At 51.3% G+C, this 18512-nt stretch overlaps 2 protein-coding genes across 9 annotated transcripts in view; one reads left to right on the forward strand and one right to left on the reverse strand.

Annotated features, from left to right (window-relative positions):
* The first annotated feature begins 5029 nt into the window (after positions 1-5029).
* Positions 5030-13493, forward strand: GZF1 (GDNF inducible zinc finger protein 1). 5 transcript variants are annotated; one of them, XM_043478820.1, is made up of 6 exons: positions 5030-5146; positions 6457-7856; positions 8935-9029; positions 10440-10607; positions 11071-11228; positions 11488-13493. In XM_043478820.1, exons 2-6 carry the CDS (start codon positions 6478-6480, stop codon positions 11821-11823), a joined length of 2136 nt encoding a protein of 711 aa, XP_043334755.1. In that variant the 5' UTR covers positions 5030-5146; positions 6457-6477; the 3' UTR covers positions 11824-13493. The 5 variants fall into 5 exon arrangements, with proteins under 5 accessions (XP_043334755.1, XP_043334753.1, XP_043334751.1 ...); XM_043478818.1 differs by lacking the exon at positions 5030-5146 and adding an exon at positions 5235-5331; XM_043478816.1 differs by lacking the exon at positions 5030-5146 and adding an exon at positions 5243-5422.
* Positions 13494-14742: 1249 nt separating this feature from the next.
* NAPB (NSF attachment protein beta) overlaps positions 14743-18512 on the reverse strand; it is a 36314-nt gene continuing 32544 nt past the window's right edge. For 3 of the 4 annotated variants that reach the window (XM_043478821.1, XM_043478824.1, XM_043478826.1), the window contains one exon: positions 14743-17692. In XM_043478821.1, the coding sequence (XP_043334756.1) occupies positions 17582-17692 (111 nt within the window). In that variant the 3' untranslated portion in view covers positions 14743-17581. The remainder of the gene's footprint in view (positions 17693-18512) is intronic. The other variant, XM_043478825.1, reaches the window with a different exon arrangement.

Here is an 18512-nt window from a genome sequence, read left to right on the forward strand (position 1 = left end):
CCACTGCAGTGCCCCAAGAGAAAAAAGACCCAGGTTCAGAGAAAGCCAACTCCTCTTACAGAATGCTCCCCTCCAAAGGCTCATGACAGAAACTCAGCAATGATGGAGGTTGGTGCAGGGGGCTAGAGGTGCACCAGCTTGGCTGAGGGAGGGTCCGGACACAGAGCCTTCTAACCCTCGAGGCTTTGAGGGGCTTTAGGTGAATGCAAGACTGTCTCATCTGCAAGTGAGTGCCACATGTCATCAGGGTGCCCCACTGAAGGGCATCAGCTGCCCTCTGACCCAAGTCCACTGAGGGCTAGGTGAGACATCACTTGCTCTGTGGGTCTTCGCTAGTGCAGCTAGCACGCAGGCCTGCACTTCAGTGTAGCAGGGGCTCACAGCCCCTCTGAAGGGGGCTTGAAGAGGCAGACCTGCCTGTGATACAAATATGAAAAATCTTTGAGAGTTTCTGAAGTTCAAATACTTGGTAGAATATTAACAACAGTTGTTACAGGCAGCAAGAACAACATCCCAAGAACAGCTCAAAATACTTTGCACTATTTTCAGCCCCATTTTACAAATGAGGAAACTTGCTTTGTGTTTAAAAAGACAAAAAGATTCCATATAGGCTTGCCCTATATGCACAGACCGCTGGAAGGATTGGCAAAACCGTTAAGTACGGCTGTCCTTAGGGACTGGGTTCTAGAGTTTTAACGCGGAGACAAGGCACTTGATGCCGAATGTCCTCGTCGATTGGCCTCGTCGATTTTCATACAATGTGCGCATCATGTTTTTTAAATTAAAATCTCAGTTAATAATCAAGGCTGTTTTCACAGCCAGAAATAGGGGCATTTAAGTTGCGGACACCTCGAGGAATGGCTTCCCCCGCCCCAGAGCTTCCCGACCTGAGCCTGACCCTACCAGTGAAGTATCCAAGTAGATAACCACTTTGAAACATCCTGGATTCTCGGGGGGAAAAAAAGGGGGGGGGGTGTTTTATTAAAGATCACCACCTGGCCCTGTGAGAAGTTAGTCTGGAAACGCTGCCCAAATTTAAGGCAGGTGAAGACGTGCCTCATCTCACTGATGCCCCAGCTACCCAATACGGCTTGACCTGGCCCACTTGAACCGGATCTCGCAGTGGACCATACAGCCGGACCACGCTAGAAAACCTCTGCCCGGCCCCGCCGCCCTGAGGGTGGGACAGAGGGCCGGGCCCCCACCCTGAACCCAAACCGCGAGGCCACCAGCCTCGGGCACAGACGCCCGATCCGCCACCGCCCACCCGCCGGCCACTAAGCCGCGGATCCCAGCGCACTAAGGGCGGCCAACAGCCTCACTGGCGACTTCCGAGGACCCAATGGAACCCGAGGCTCCAGCCCCGCCCCTCGTCAGCGCCGGGTGGGCGGAGCGGGCAGCTCCGGCGACCCTCCCTGGGCAGTTTAGAATTTGATGTGGGGAGCTGCTTAAGGTCTGGTTCCAACGATTCGCTTTTAAATCAGATCTTTTCCTGGGTAAAACAGCATACCTTCTTTATTCATTACAGTATAGTGAGGGTTTCCTCAAACATTTTTCCAGCTTTGTTTAAGTATAATTGACAAACTGTCTTTAAAGTATACATGATGATTTGATAAACATACATTATGGAATAATTACCACGAGTTCCATTAAAATCTTTTTAAAACGTTGTTTTAATGACTGCATAATAAACCAGTGCATGGATATATTCAGTGGTATCCTTTTGGGCAAGTAGGTTGTTTCTTAATTTTCACTTACATAATTACCTGAAAGTTGTTCACTCCACTTCCTCAGGATGACTACAGGGCGTTACATAGAGATAAATATCTATTCCCCTGAGACTGCATTTCCCATGCAAACTTCTGCTGCATCACAGGTTGTGTTTAACTTTGGGTCAGTTTGTCCTATTCATTATCATTGCTTTTTATAGTGATGTCTCTGCCATGCGTACATGTATGTGAGTTGTCTATTTGTATTCTTTGTTTTGTATTAGGCTGTTGGTGTTTCTTCAGCCTAATTTTCTAAAGCTTCTTTGAATAGCCTGCTGTAATTTCTACCTTGGAACCTGATCAGGTAGCATTTCTAAAGGGAACTGAAGATAAAACTTATAATAATCACATCCAGTTTCTTCACTTTAATCATTAAAGCTATTATGACCCTGAATAAAGAAGTCCTTTCAGCACTGAACACTAACCAACTTAGTGGGTTCTGGGTAGAACACAGAATTTTGGCTGCTTTTTCCACATATCCTGCTTCTACGTCTACTTGGACTTTTAACAATTCTAAATACTTAATGTGCTCTTTTAAACACTTAGACTCTTTGTTAGTGACAAAGTAAGATTGCAGTGGTGTTACATTTTATATGAACTTGTCCTATAAAAAGTGGTGCATCGCCTATTTTGACATCTTGTGTTGAAGCAAAGTTGATTTCAAAACGTGTGTGGCCACATTAAATTTATCCAAATGTGGTGCTCATGATAAGAGGATATATGTATTTTTAAAACATACATGGCTTAATGGAATCTGAACTCTTTCCACAAATAAGGTGCTATTTATTTGTATGTTTCCTATCTCCTATCATTAGCATATACACTTTTCTTGGAAACATTTTATTTGGGCACACATCTTGAAGACTGAAAACTATTTTTTTTTTAAACTATTTTTTGAAACTATTGAGAGTTTTGATAAACAGAATATCATGCTGAAGACACTGTATGTGTAAAAATCCCTTGCTTAAATTTGCTTCCATCCATCAGTGAGCATGTGAAGTTGGAATCCCCATGCACTGCTGGTGGGAATGGAAAATGGTGTGGTTGTCATGGAAAACAGGTTGGGGGTTCCTCAAAAAGTTAAATAGAGAATTACCATATGATCTAGCAATTCTACTTCTAGATACATCCCCCAAAGAAATGAAAGCACAGACTCAGATTCTTGTACACCAGTATTCATAGCAGTCACTGGCAGACCAATACCAGGAGAGCACATAGGTGAGAGAGAGCAGCAATGTGGCCAGGCAGCAGGGCTGGATTGCTGGACTTTAATGGGAAGCCCCGCCATGTCCCCCCAGCACCTTAGAAACCACACTTCTCAGTATTCACTTTTGGATTCACGCAAACCAGACATGGAACTTCTAGGATGCTATTGATACTTAATCATACCCTCTCTGGTTCCCATTTGATGTTTACCTGATCCAACAAGAGACAGCTCTGTTCTGTAGCGGCAGAGGCGTGTGGCCAGCACAGAGTTGAGTTATGGAAGTTCAATCCTGGCTGTCTTGCTCTCCCTGTGTGATCCTGGGTAAGTTGGCCAACCTCCCTCTGCCTCAGTCTCCTCATTCATATAATGGGGGTAATAATACTACCCCCTCAGAGTTTTGTGAGCAGTGACTAACATCAGTAATGGGGGAATGGTGTAGTAGTGGCCCACCTTCTGTAACCATGAAGCATACTCTGTTGTTGTTATCCTGAGATTTGAGACCAGTTTGGGTGAAGTTGCTGGGAGGAGATCTGTTTGCAGGAGGAAGTCAGGGCCCCTGGTGAGGGAGGAAAGGAGACTCCCAGGCTGGAGAGAGACTAAACGCTCAGGGCTTGCATCTGGGCCTGAGACCAACCTCCAGAAACTGGGATGATTTCTGGAAAACCTCCTGAGAAGGAGAACAACTGTGGGATCCACTTCCTAGCACACCTGGAGGAAGGAAGAGCCCACAAGTGTGTGAGGAGGGCAGGGAACTGGCAGAGTCATCATGTTTTTTTAGCTGCAGTAGAAAGCAGAGATTGTGCGGTACCTACAAATCAGAAGCTAGAAAGTAGGGTGGAACAGATGGTGGAACTACTTATCTTGTTGGGCTTCACTGTGAACAGCGGCTGGCCCATTTCCCCAAGGTCACGGGCTTCTGCGCTGACTGCAACCAGGGAGGGCAGGTGGGCACAGTGCCAGGTGGCAGGGAGGGCGTGTGACATGTGCCCTGTATGGAGGAAGCGTCGGGCCATGGCAAGCTGAGCTGTCTTCTGCCACAGGACCTCCAGGCTCCCTGGTACTGGGCTCCTTCCACTAGTGACACTGCGATCATCAGAGCGAGGCCTCCCACTCTGTGATGGACTTGAGCACTTATAGTCCTAAACATTGAAGCTGAAGGATGATAAATAGTTATTTTCAATGGCTCCCATTCCTCCTGCCCTGACAACATGGAAAAGAGGCTGCTACCTAAGCCGCCCTTGCCTGAACCCTGGCATCCGGGCCCGCTACCCGGGTCCACACTACATCCCAGCCATTTCAGGCAGATGTTTTCCAGACTGGTACAGAGACAGTAAGAGAGGGCTTGTTCTAGACAAGGACCATGCAGAGGATCTGCCTCGTTTCTGGACGTTGTCTACACTGTGCAAACTGAACCAGAAGACACCGGATGAGAGGTCGGCGCAGGATATGCTGGGCCTCTGGGACAAATGAAGACAAAGGGAGGTTCGGAGCGGACACGTGAAGCCTCCGGAATGGGGCGGGTGGGCGGGGTGCAGCCCAGGTCTCGGGATCGCCTGCGGACAGCCGAATGCGCGCACACCCCCGGGAGCGGTGGCCCAAGAGCGAGGCTCCCGGGCTCTCAGAGCACAGGAGGCTCCGGCTCAACTCATGGCCGCCCGCGCGCCTGCCGCCCGCGCGCCCACAGCGACCCCAACCCCCAGCTCCGCCGGGCGCTGCCCAACTAGACCTACAGATTCCTGCGGCACGTGGCGGCGCCCCGCCCCCCCAGGTACCACGCCCATCCTGGCTCCTCCCCACCGCCCCTCCCTCTCCCGGCGCCACGCCCCCTCCTGGTTCCTCCCACCGGCCCGCCCCCTCTGACCCCACCCACCAGACGCTCCGCCCCATCCGGTGCCCCGCCCTCCTGCCGTCCCGCCTACCCGGCTGGGGCCCGGGAGGAGGGACCGGCGCGTGAGGTGCCGGTCGCCCCCATGGGTCACGTGACTCTCCTGGCCCTGCCCCCTCCCCCCCCAACCGCGTCGCGAGACGCTCAGCGCTCCCGGCACAGTGTTCTGCGCAGGCGCAGACTCTACTTCGCGGCGGGTGACGCAATCCCGCGCAGCCGGCGGGGCGCGCGGCGGCACCGTGCGTCGGATCACGTAACTTCTCCGAACGGCTTCCACCGTCTCCAGTGCGTGCGCGGGCCCTCCCCTCTACCAGCTGGGGGCGGGGCCTGGCCCGACGCGGCCAATCGGCGTCACCCTCGCCGGCTCCGCGCCCCGCCCCCCCCCCGTCCGTCGGGCCGCCTGTCTGTCCGTCTATTAGTGTCGGGGCCTAGTCCTCGGAAGCACGTCTGAGGCGGCGGCGGGGCGGCGGGTACGCGGCCAGCGGGGCGCGGGCGGCAGGCCTGGCCCCCGCCTCGCGCTCAGTGGCCACCCGCGGGCTGGGAAGCCGTCGAGGAGTCGGGGTCGGTTCAGCGGGCGGCGGGCTAGGGGAGAGGCGGCCACGGCCCCTGCGTCCGGCGGGCGCTGAGGGGCTGGACCGGGACCGGCGAGGCCGGCCTAGGGACCCGACCGCACCGGGGGGACGGAGGCCGGGTCTGGGCGGACGGACCCGACTGGAAGGCGGTGTGCGGGGAGGAAGGCCCAAGTTCGGCCCGGCCGCTCTGTGATCGTGTCAGGCCCCGCCCCCGCGAAGCCTGCCCCGGGGTCGCCGGCCGGGGTGGCTGCCACCCCCACGGCGCCCTGTCCAGCCTCCAGCCCAGGAGCCTCTGTGGCCGGAGGGGCTGAGGGCCCTGCTCCAGGTAGCACAGCTGGACCCCAGCGCTGTGTCCCCGATCGCTCCAGTGCAGTGGGACGGGCATCCGGGGGTGGAGATGCCGTGGATCGTCCGCTACTTTCTTGGAAGTTTTCTTCGTAGAAAGATATTTTCTTCAATCGGTTGTTTTCAAAGTCAGACAGGATTTGCTCTCCTAACCGTCGTGGCCATGTATTTTATCTGGTTTCCAGATCAAAGTGTTTGTATTTTGGTCGCTAAGTCGTGTGTCCGACTCTTTTGCAACCCCGGGGACTCTAGCCGGCCAGGTTCCCCAGTCCATGGGATTTCCCAGGCGAGAATACTGGAGTGAGTTGCCATTTCCTCCTGATGAAAGCAGCACACCTTGTTTATTGTTGCTTTAAATTCTGTTTAGGGGGTCTGGGTCTGCAGGCAAATAACAATCACCTCTAGAAGCAAATTGTTGCTTTAACATGTTTCATTAATAATAACTTTAGGGCAGCCTTAGTCTTTTTTCATACAAATGTCTCTGGAGGTACATTGGGACTTCAGAAAAAATGCTGAGACCTGATGTGTGACTTGAAAGTGTACGGGAGGAAAGTTAGGTTTTTTAGGTCTTTAATCAGTTTATATCCTCTAAAGAACTGATATGTAATCCTCACAATTCTAATTTCTAATGCTTTGGAGGGTGCTCATGCATGAATAATTCTTGGTTTGTGTTCAAAGGTGTTTCTGGGAAGAAGCAACATGGAGAGTGGTGCGGTCCTGCTGGAATCCAAGTCCTCCCCAATCAACCTCCTGCATGAGATGCATCAGCTCCGCCTGCTGGGTCACCTGTGTGACGTGACCGTCAGCGTGGAATACCAGGGTGTCCGGGAGGAATTCATGGCCCACAAGGCAGTACTGGCAGCCACCAGCAAGTTTTTTAAGGAAGTGTTCCTTAACGAGAAGACTGTGGATGGTGCCAGGACTAATGTCTACTTAGATGAAGTGCAGGTAGCCGACTTCGCTTCGTTTCTTGAGTTTGTCTACACGGCCAAGGTACAGGTCGAGGAAGATCGGGTACAGCGCATGCTGGAAATGGCGGAAAAGCTGAAGTGTTTGGACTTATCCGAAACTTGTTTTCAGCTGAAGAAGCAGATGTTAGAGTCGGTACTTTTGGAATTGCAGAATTTCTCAGAGTCTCAGGAGGCAGAAGGGAGCAGCGGCTCCCAGGTTACCGCTGCTCTAGCCCCAGAGGCCTGGGCAGGGGTGGCCCCTGATGGCCCTCTGGCCAACGGGGTTGCCGGTTCTTTGGATCCCCCAGCAGAGAGAATCAGCAATGGCCTGTTGCCAGATCTGCCCCCGAGGAAGTCCAGGGAGAAGCCAGACAAGAGGAAAGAGGTGGCTAAGCCCCCCTACCCCAAGCTCAGAAGGGCCAGTGGGCGGCTGGCTGGGAGGAAGGTGTTCGTGGAAATCCCTAAAAAGAAGTACACTCGCCGACTCCGGGAGCAGCAGAAGAGTGCTGAGCAGGACATGGGGGACTGCGGGGGCCCCCAGGAGCCCAGCCCAGAAGCCCTGGAAACCGAGAAAGAAGCAGTCACGAAGGACGAGGAGGACAGCGGCGCCGGGGCAGGGGCGGAGGCTGTGCCGCCCAAAGTGGGGCGAGGGGAGGAGGGGGACGAGGAGGGGGAGGAGGGGGAGGAGGGCCCGGGTCGGCGGAGGAGCAACTTCCAGTGCACGCGCTGCGAGAAGGCCTTCCTGTACGAGAAGAGCTTCCTGAAGCACGTGCGGCTGCACCACGGCGTGGCCACCGAGGTGGTGCACCGCTGCGACACCTGCGGCCAGACCTTCGCCAACCGCTGCAACCTGAAGGGCCACCAGCGGCACGTGCACAGCAGCGAGCGCCACTTCCCGTGCGAGCTGTGCGGCAAGAAGTTCAAGAGGAAGAAGGACGTGAAGCGGCACGTGGTGCAGGTGCACGAGGGGGGCGGCGAGCGGCACCAGTGCCAGCAGTGCGGCAAGGGCCTGAGCTCCAAGACGGCGCTGCGGCTGCACGAGCGCACGCACACCGGCCACAAGCCCTACGGCTGCTCCGAGTGCCCGGCCACCTTCTCGCAGCCCTCGGCCCTCAAGACCCACCTGAGGTAGGCCCGGGCTGCGCCTTCCCCTGGTGGGCTTGGAGGCGTTGGCGGCCGGCGTGGTCCCCTCTCCCCGGAGGGGTCACTGTTTGGTTGCTGCTTCCCTCGTCTGGGTTCTCCGTGGAGACAGATGCGGGGATGGCGCTCCTTGGGTCGGGCCTAGGCTGATGGGGACCCCAGCCTCCCGTTCAGGCTCAGGGGCTCCTCCCCACCCCTTATAGCCCCACCCCTGCTGAGTCAGGCCAGAGACCCCAGCCCCCCTTCCTTTGGGACCCCGGCCTGAGACCAGCCGGTGGCGCGGTCCCCCTGGAGACCTCAGTGGAGGGACACTTCTCTGGGCTTGGAGAGTGCCTGCCACCTGTCAGTCTGATAAGCTCCAGGGTTAGGACAGATAGGGATTCCGTGTTTTGATTCTGACGTACAAGTAGGTGACTTTCAGTTTTTAAATAAATTCCTTTCTGGTGCTCAGTACTTATACTTGAAATTCAGACAAAGAAGTTTTCCACTCTCCCCAAGATCTGCCCTCACCCTGGGCCAGTCTGGGGGTGGTAGGTGGGTGTTCATTGTCCTTTTCCTGCCCCAGCCCGGTTCAGGAAGGGCTCAGGAAACGCGGTGATGGTCACTCCGTCCTCGCCCTGAGATGCAGGGCTGACGTGTGTGCCCCTGGGACCAGCTAGCTTCACGTGTTAACAGTTCTTTCTAGACTGTTATGTTGAACTGGAAAAGGACAGTAAAGGTTTTGACCACATGGTTCTTTGTCAGTCTAGGTGACTGTTCTCAATGAGGCAGTTTTATAAATACCATGTGGTGCTATTGAGCATCTTAACCTATGGGGGTGCAGCCTCTGCCTGCATGTGGGGCAGCACTAACCACACGGTGTATTTCGGGGCTCTATGTGCGGCGGGACTTGGCAGTCTTGCCTCAGGCAGAGACTGATTTGGGGGTGAGAGTCCTGGGCCTCGCTAACTTTCAGTCCTTCACATGTGTGCTCGTGGAGCAAAGTGTTTCTGCAGGTGAGGGAGGAGCTGGTGATGCAGAGTGAGCTTTGGAACACAATCTGAATTACTCTCTGTTATGCTTTCAGAATTCACACGGGGGAAAAACCTTTTGTCTGTGATGAATGTGGTGCAAGATTCACTCAGAACCATATGCTGATTTATCATAAAAGGTGTCACACAGGTAAATATGCTGTTGTGATTGAATGTCTTTTCTGGCTGTAGAAGGGAAACTTCAGTTTATTAGTTTAGATGTTATTGTCTGCCTGGGGTTCAGGTTAAAGCCCGGATTTGCTTTCTCATCTAGTAAGTGAGCACAAGTAAATTAATAAAATATGCCCACTGCCCCAGTGCCTCCAGTACTGTGTGTCCATGGCCTTTGTGTACTGCTGGTCCTGTGTCTTAGGCATCCAGAGGTACCCTGATGTTTCAGCCCCAAGTTCCCTTTCCAGGAATCTTTCTGAAGGAAACTGCTCAGAATGTAGGGAAAGACATATGCTATTATCTCCATTCTTACTGTTTCTAATAACACAGCATCAGGAACAAATTGACTGTCAAGCCCCAAGAAAGTGGTTCAATAATTGGGTAAATCCATCCTGTCACACCCTTAGCCTTTCAGCCTAAGGTCTCTGAATATTATGAAAAATGCCAATGCTTGGTTGTCAGCTTGAGAAATGCACAGTGAAGCATACAGTGAATCCCAGCTTTACTGAAAACCTGCAGACTTAAGAGTTATATGATGTGTTGAAGTAGTGGAACTATGGGGTTCTTAGAAGTTTTATGGTATGATTTCATCAGGCAAGGGAGAACGTTTAAGCTCTCCATTCTGATTCTGTGCAGTGCTTCTGGGGTCAGAGCCCCGGCGAGTCCAGCTATTTGGTACTGTGCTTATCATACTAGCCCAGTTCCTGCCTGCCTGCATATAAAACTGTTTACTTCTCTGCACTGTCCTGTGAGCCTCAAGTTCAGATGGTGAGATAGGTGAGCCACTTAATGATGTGAACTACTAGACTGAAAAAGCAGAAGTGGTGTCTGATGAGAGTGGGGGAGGGGAGGTCAGGTCACACTGAGGCATTCATTTAGAATCGGTCATTTGATGGACATGCTAATATGTTCAGATTTTATTGAAGACAGTTTTGGCATTTGAGAAATCAGGGCAAACCTAACAGCATGGAGGGCGGATGCCCTCCTGGTCCTCACCTGCCCAGGTGGGCAGGCGCTGCTCCAGGACAGCCACATGTGTTCATGGCAGACCCCGCTCCCTTCCGGAAGGGCTTCTGCTAGAGACCCACCACAGCCCTGTGGAAAGGTTCAGCTTTTCCAGCAGGCTGTTCTTGTTTGGGAATGACTGAATTTCCAAAATGTGAGCTGGCTGGATGTGCTCTTTCATCCTAATCTACTGGAATCTTTCTGGAGATTTCCAGGGGGCATTTCTACCAACTTTGAGCAGGTAGCAAGCACCGTACATGAGTAGATGTTTCTGGGTAGTTTTCACGAGAGAAGGTAACCCGCAGCCTGTCGGGGCACTTGGGAGGGTGGACCCAGTCCTCCCGCCTGTGTCATGTCTAACTCCGTGTCTCCTCTCTCTGTGTAGGTGAGAGGCCTTTCATGTGTGAAACGTGTGGCAAGAGTTTTGCTTCCAAGGAGTATTTAAAACATCACAATAGGATCCATACTGGGTCCAAACCCTTTAAATGTGAAGTTTGTTTCAGGACTTTTGCTCAGCGGAATTCACTTTACCAGCATATCAAAGTCCACACAGGTATGGCTGGAGTGTTGCCAGAGATGGGAGGTCAGTATGCAAAAAAACATCCTGAAGGTTTTATTGAAAAATTATTTGGAATTTAACTTTACATTGTGTGTCTTAATAGCATTTAAAAATTTCCTGAGTTTCTAGTTTCTCTGACAAACTGGAAAGGTCTGAACATGTGTATACAGATGTGGACATGTGAACGTTTTCAAACCTTCAGATTAGAATTAGGGGTGACGGTGTGCATGTCCTTTTGGGACACCACAAGTGTGCATGGTCAGGTGTGACTAGAAAGTAGGTGAGCTGCCTGCAGCCATCGTGCGGGCTGTGGGTGAGGCCACGGCCCCCGGGGCCCCTTGTGGCAGTGGGGGGCGTGTGCTCCTGCGGCCCTGCTATGGCGGGGGCGGGGCGGGGGGTGCCGGCATGTGGCCACAGAGCAATAGGCTGCCCCGTGTCCTCTGTCCCTTCCCCTCAGGGGAGCGGCCCTACTGCTGCGACCAGTGCGGCAAGCAGTTCACACAGCTCAACGCCCTCCAGCGCCATCACCGGATCCACACGGGGGAGAAGCCGTTCATGTGCAACGCATGCGGGCGGGCGTTCACCGACAAGTCCACGCTGCGGCGGCACACCTCGGTGAGCCAGGCTGGCCCTGGGGGCGCTGCTTTCAGCTGCACGGCCTGGATGGCAGAGTGCCCGAACTTCTGCCCTGGGGCCCTCTGTCCGGGAAGGGGGCCTGTGCCGGCTGAGTCCATTCTGACCAGGACCACGGGAAGACAGGGGTCTGATGGGTGGAGAAGGCTGTTGGGCCCAATGACACGTGGCCGTGAACCGGGGGTCTGCAGACCCTGGGCAGGGACACGTGGGTGACCGCCGTTGTGCGCTTGCTCCACAGATCCATGACAAGACAACTCCGTGGAAGTCCTTCCTGGTCATTGTGGACGGCTCTCCCAAGAATGGCGATGGCCACAAGACTGAGCAGCCTGATGACGAGTATGCAGCATCCAAACTCTCCGATAAATTGCTATCTTTTGCAGAAAATGGCCATTTTCACAACCTGGCCACCGTCCAGGGCAGCATGCCTGCCATGCATGAGGACAGTCCCGCAGACCCGGCCTGCAAGTCTGACGGTCCCGTGGGGTCCCAGGACACACTGCTGGCCACTGCCATCAGTGAGCTTAGCGAGCTGACACCACAGACAGAACCGGGCCCACATAGCTCCGCTCTCTGACCCACATGGACTGGAGCGGGGTCACCTGCCTGGAGGGTTCCAGCCTGCACTTGCACGGGAGGGCTGAATGTGAGCTTTGTCAGGGGCCAAGAAGAACTGCAGGCAAAGAAGCGGGCAGGGAGGGCTTCCAGTTTCCTGAACTGCTACTTGCATGTTGCTATCAAGTCATTTCTCAAGCTTTCCCTTAGAAATCCTGACCTGCATGACCTCAGCCACACTTCATCAGCAAACAAGGCAGTTAGCGTCGCCTCACTGACTTCTGGTGGCAGCACCCTGATGCCCAACAACCCTGACGCTCGCTCGCAAGGCCGCGGTTACCGCTCAGCTTCGTCACGGAGCAGAGCGCCAACCCTGCTCCCGGAGCTGTGCACCAGCTCGCTGCCTTAGGCTTTGTGTAGGTTTGTTTCTGATACTTTAAAGCTATTTTTCTACCAAGGTGAAAGAAAACTGGGACCACGTATTTATTTTCAGCTGTTTCTTTCCTGTCAAACTGAAGCCCATCAGAGATGCTCTGGGCTGAAGAGATGAATGACAGCACTTGGCCCCTGCCCCTGCTTGTAGGCACTTAACTGAACACTTGTTAAGTAGCTGCTCGTAGCACACATGCAACTAGGAAGTTGGTCATTAAAATGACATGAAGTGACTGTGGCTATCAGGTTTCCTTCCTAAAAACCCAATTAGGTAAAAGCTGTCCTACCAAAGACTAGCAGAAAACAGTGGAGTAGTTTTTGCAAAGAGGTATGAAAAAAGCCAGGGGCTGAGAACACTTGAAACATAGTGTAGTTATTTTATCCATAAGTAGCAATGCAGTGGTTGTGGCAAATCTAAGAACACAAGAGTATTGGTAGTTTTGCTAGATTTTTTTTACTTCATTTCTGTGATTTTCAGAAACCCAGTGTTTCTCATTAACGCGTGAGGAGCCTGACACAGGCAAGTCACTGACACACATTCCCCTGGGAGCATGAGTAGATTGGGCAGCAGGGACCAAGCGCCTTGGCACGCTCCTTCCTCTCTGATTAGCCTTAACAGTGGACCACGGAACGGCCAGCCTTGTCTTAAATGTGCCTGTCTCACGCTGGCCACTCTTGCTAAAGTGGCATTTGCATCCCGCCCTGCCTGGTTCTTGACCCGTTGGCAAGGGCAGTTCACCGTGCGCACAGTGCTTTGACTCACAGGTGACCCAGATCAAAAGCAAAGAATTCCTCTGTCACTAGTCGCTCTTTTTCTTATATTTTAATTTATTAAACTTGCTGTGAAAACACTCATTTTCTAAGAGAAAGGTACTTTATGTGTAAGTCCAAGATGGAGACACAAGTGCACAAGACACCAGAGGAAGACCCAAGATGCTTTCTTCCCCATGAGATGCTGACAGTGCCCGGGGGGCTGACACAGGCCACACGCCTGCTCCTGGGGTACTGAGTCCCACGTCTGTCTCTTGCTGTGACAGCATCACCCTCTTGTATTTACAGAAGTTATTTTCACACACGTTTTGCTCTCAACAGAACGAAGCTACCCACTGATGAACTGTTTCATGGGATAAAGTCATCTTAATGAGAAGGAATTTAAATAATAGATTATTTTGTTACCTACTGGAATTAATTTTTGTCTTGAATTTGTTTTAGAGATTCTACAAAAGTTTTATGTGTTAATAAATGTTTGTTTTGTAAAAATAGTTTTGCAAGGCTGTTTATTTCCATGATTAGAATTCACCTTCTGTAGAAGTCAGATTCCTGATTGAAACAGGTAGTTGCATTTTCTGGTCCTTGGAGAGTCTCGCCAACTGTGTCTGCTGCACTTGTGTTCTGAGATGTGACCAGCCTGGCCCAGTGCACGGGCCCGGGCTCGTCACGGCCCTGGTGAGTCTGCTCCACAGGGCCTCCTCTGTCTATGGTCACTTCTCTGTTTGCTTCTGGGGAGCAGAGGGGAGGGGAGGGCTGCTCCCTAAACTCTGCTGAAGGTGCATCTTTCAGGGATTTGAGGACATCTCCGTTTCTCCCATCTGGGTGTTGTGTTGCCAAGTCAGTGTCAGCCCCAGACCCACAGGACATGCTACCCAGTTTTGCACCTTCTGGCCTTCATGTGGAAGATGAAGTCAGCCCAAACTCCAAAGCTCCCCTGCCTCTGCTTTTACCCAAAATTTGTTGTACAGACTTTGAAAAAAAATTTGGCCAGGTCTTACCACCTTTCTTAAAGATGACCTTCACAGAAATGTGGTTTTGCCAAAGGTGGTCATCTAAACTGACCAATCTGAGTGTGAGTTACAATTTAAACTCCAACCTGCATGTTGCGTGCCTTGCCACAGCAGGGACATTTTTGGAGACCAAAAGAGTGCCTGTCCCCTTAACTTGATGGTGTTCCTGTCGCTTAAGGTGAAAGGTGATTTGTCCACCGGCACCAAGGCGGGCAGGTGGACACAGGCACAGGGCCAGCTGGCACATCAGTCAGACCCAGCTGATGCCTGGGAACTGCCCACTTCCCTCCACCAGCAAGGGACTATGGGACCCTCCCCGAGGCTGGCAAAACCCACCAGGAGGGCTTCTGTTAGTACACAAAGATTCTGAGAGGCATCTGAATGAGAAACTAACCTTGAGGATCAACCACGGGGCAGAGCTCCTAAATGGGACCACCTGTTAGACCATACATTATGGGTTTGCCTCGAATGATCTTTGAGGGACCTGAACAAGGCCCTGATGGCCCCAAGTCATCGCGGCTCCGCCAAGACAGACCGACCGCTGGCCTCCACCACCAAGGGGCCGCTCCTCCCTGAACTTTGTTGTGAGCTCCCTGACCTAGCAGCAGCAAGGATGGGAATGCAGGGCCTGCAGAGCCCGGATGGCTGTGCCCACTGCCCGGGGACACCTTCCAGGACGAGAAGCCAGCCCTGACCTGTGCAAACCAGCTAGGAAAGACGCACCACGCTGCTCATAACTGGGACTTTATTTACTGTACAGGTTCACACAAAATACACTGACTCTGCGAAGGTGGATTTATCATCCAGGGTGAGTTTTCATAATACACCCTCCCCGACAGCCCTGGGGAAGAGAGTCCCAGGCCCCCGCGGAAGCCATGGGGATTGACTCCGGGCATCTGAAATGCATGGTGTCAGAGGAAACAATAAACACACACACTGTGGTTACAGGGGGCACTGTCACACGTGGTCACGACTGTGCAAGGACACTGCTTCCAAATCATTCAATAAAAAAGTTCACACAAGCTATAAAAATGTTGCCACAAAAAGCAAAGCTTTCCCATAAGAAATTTCAACTCTTTTGACAATGAACTAAACAGGACTCGCTAAAATACAAAGACTGTAACATAGTCATTATATTTTGTTCATAAATAACAATTTATAAATGCTGGAAATCACAGGGCTACCCACTCTGATGGAACGTTTCTAGGGACGAAGCCTGGAGCTGTTCCTGGGACTTTTTTCATGTTCTAGTGGTCTGTTCTAGCCATTACAATTATTTTTTCATGTGAAACATTAAAAACAAAAGCATCTTAACTCAGTCACTGGTCCTAGTGTTCATTTCAACACAACGCTGATGTGACGAAAGTGAAAGTGGCTCAGTCGTGTCTGACTCTTTGCGACCCCATGGACGATACAGTCCATAGAATTATCCAGGCCAGAATACTGGAATAGGTAGCTATTCCTTTCTCCAGGGGATCTTCCCATCCCAGGGACTGAAAATGCTGCCAACAGTATTTCTCAAAACCCCAGGTCTTCAGACAGGGGTCTGTCAGGGGATCAGGATAAAAAGCTAATAAACAAAACATTCGGTTTTTCCTTTCCATGGTCAGACCACAAGTTTCCTTAACAAGTGAGAGCAGACTTTCCAGACCAGCAACAAAATGCATGGCTGGCAGGAAGGGTTACTGTCCCCCTGCAGCCGGAGGACCCATGCTCCTCTCACCCGCGTGCTTCTGACAGGCTGGGCACTGAATCAGGTAGAGCAACAAAACCCCACTTCTCTTAAGAGTTTTTTTCTTAAGAGGTTCCGATAGGATGTGAAGAAGTACCAAGTGGGCGGCTCTGTTCCAAAATGGACCATAACCAACAGCCAGCTTTCTTTTAAGGATCCTAAACCTTTGAAGGAAAGAAGGAATCCTCACTGGATGCCAGGGGCCAGGGTCAGAGTACCCCATGTCTCCTGGTCCACTGCAACTGCCCTGTGGGCTGGGACAGAGCCACCACTGCCCCACCTCTCCACCAGCCCAAGCCGCACAGATGAACCTGCAACTAAAGCCACCGAATCCTCACGACTGCCCACAGGGCTGCTCCATGATCAGGCCTCCGCTGATCCTTCTCAGCCTCCTTTCTGCCACTTTCTCCTCCCTCCTAGTAGGACTTGTTCCCCATCCCCAAACCTTCCTCCCAGCTCAGCCCTCAACCTGGACCCACTCTCTGTTTCTGCCCAACGGCACCTTCAAATCCCAGTTGCTAGCCATCCAAAAATGCAACACCTTTCAAATACCAGTTAACATCTGACAGGACATAGGAAATCCCATTTATCTGTCAACGCTGCCGCTACCTAGCAATAAATGCACATCAAACAAATCACTTAGAAGAGATTCAGGAAACAAGAGCACATCTAAAGCACAAGGTTATTAGCACGTAACATAAAGGGCAGAGATTAAGGTCACAGGTCAACAGCGCAAATATATAAGTCAAAACAACAGGACAATATTCAAATACACCAGATAAAACAATCCATTGGCTAAGGGCAGGTCCCCTCAGAAGTTCACTGGGGCTCTTTCCCAACGGTGCAGTAAACTGTACTGTACTCAGCCCACCAAGCCCATCGTGTCCATTAACAGATAAAATGAATGACAGACAATTAAAAATGAAAATGAATGACATACAAGCTTCGACTGAGATAACCTCCTGGCTCTGGTGAGGATATACACAAGGGAACACATGGGGTGTCCTCTCAACGTGGGAAGGTGTGTGAACATGAAAGGAAAAGGATATGCCAGTTCAAACACCCTTCTGTGAAGGTGAAGCAAGGGTCCTGCCCCAACTAGAAGTGGACACTCCCTCCAGGAAAGGAAGACGCCTGTCTCTCCAAGATCTCAGGCACAGTGCACTTGTGAGCTCAAGTTCACCTCCACACAGCCACACACGTCAGCGGGCCATTGTCAGGAAGCTCCCTCACCCCTACCGCAAGCAGCCAGCAGGCCTGGCTGACCTGAATTCTCACATGCACGTCAGCTACAGAACAATACACAAGAGCAGGGAAACGGGTCACTGGCACCATCAAAAGAATCACGAGATAACAAAAAGGATAAATAATTCTAATGAGGAAAGCCATAAATGCATTCCGAACAACCATCCTACACTAAAAACACACATTTAGAGAATCCACCAAGGTGCAAGTTCACAGAGAACATGCAAAGCATCTATTAGAACAACTGGGTTGGGTACGCAAGTCCAAGAAAAGGGACATAAAAACATGTGGCAAAATGAAACACGAGCTCTGCACATACTGAAATAACGAGGAGGAAGATTCTGAAGTAGCTCTTGGAAAACTCTGGGGACTCTGACAAGAGGGAGACAGCCCGTCACACACTCACAGTATGCATAGGAGCGGCCCACCCGCCCACAGCACGGTGACACACACGGCAGCTTAAACACACACACACATTGTCAGGCTCATGTGCAACGAAATGAAGCCGTTGAATGGGCATCCCACAATGATCACTGGCTCTCACACGAAATGAACGAGGACTCGGCGGCATGCCGCAGGGACACTGCGCCTCACTTGAGGTCTCCGTCCCCCTCCCCGTCCCCCTGGATGGATTTCTTGATGCGTAGCAGCATGGTGGTGAGCCACTGGTCCAGGCGGGAGATGGAGTCAAACTCCTTCACCTGGTGAAGGGAAGAGAAGCAGAAAGTGGTCCATGGAAACACAGTCAAACACAGAATTACACCACACTAACTCTGTAAAATCATTCATTCTAGTTTACAACTTTCTTCATTAAGAGCTTTTTACATTGCTTTTATGCTAACATGCTATGGCAAAAATCCACAGCAGCCTTTGTAACTGGACAAAGGACTTAAGACTTTGTATAAGGACAAGGGGACGAGGAAAATTAATGTGGCCCCAGTCTCCAATGAACACAAAACACAGCTGCAGAGAGAGACCAAAAGGAAAAATTCCTTCAACTCATTTCCATGAGTCATTAAAGAATGGACTTTCACAGGGTGAAGACGGTTTTGTAGCAAAAGTTAAAGGCGGAAACTCGCTGCCCACCATGGCTTCAAAGCCAGGTTGAATGAATTACTGAAGGGCACTAAGAAATTCACTTTGATTCTAAATATAAGATGGAAAAAGATGGGAAAACAGGAAATTGGTGAATGTAAAATTTTTTTTCCCATTTTATGCCAAGAATATAATAAACTCTCACTGCTTTACTTTTATGTTTTAAATTTAACTGATTTAACTGATAGTACTTCTCATTTATTTATGGATCAGATTATTTTCCATAGAAAATATCCAAATACATTGTGATTATGTATGTGATATATATTTGCCTTGCAGCTAAAGTCAGCAGAGCTCATAGACTGTCTTAATTTTGAAGGCTGGTGGAATCTAAAAACATGTCTTTTGGAAAACAACACAAGTATAGCAGAATAATGTCCAAATAGATGTTTAGCATTTACACGATGAAAAAGAGAAGTTGTATCT

Source organism: Cervus canadensis, chromosome 10, assembly GCF_019320065.1.
Source record: "Cervus canadensis isolate Bull #8, Minnesota chromosome 10, ASM1932006v1, whole genome shotgun sequence".
In the NCBI taxonomy this organism is placed as follows: domain Eukaryota; kingdom Metazoa; phylum Chordata; class Mammalia; order Artiodactyla; family Cervidae; genus Cervus; species Cervus canadensis.

Excerpts from the sequence above, each read along its gene's own strand:
- GZF1 (XM_043478820.1), top strand. The coding sequence starts at position 6,478 with ATGGAGAGTGGTGCGGTCCTGCTGGAATCCAAGTCCTCCCCAATCAAC. Across the intron at positions 9,030-10,439 it reads TCATAAAAGGTGTCACACAG|GTGAGAGGCCTTTCATGTGT; the intron begins GTAAATATGCTG and ends CTCTCTGTGTAG. Across the intron at positions 10,608-11,070 it reads GCATATCAAAGTCCACACAG|GGGAGCGGCCCTACTGCTGC; the intron begins GTATGGCTGGAG and ends CCTTCCCCTCAG.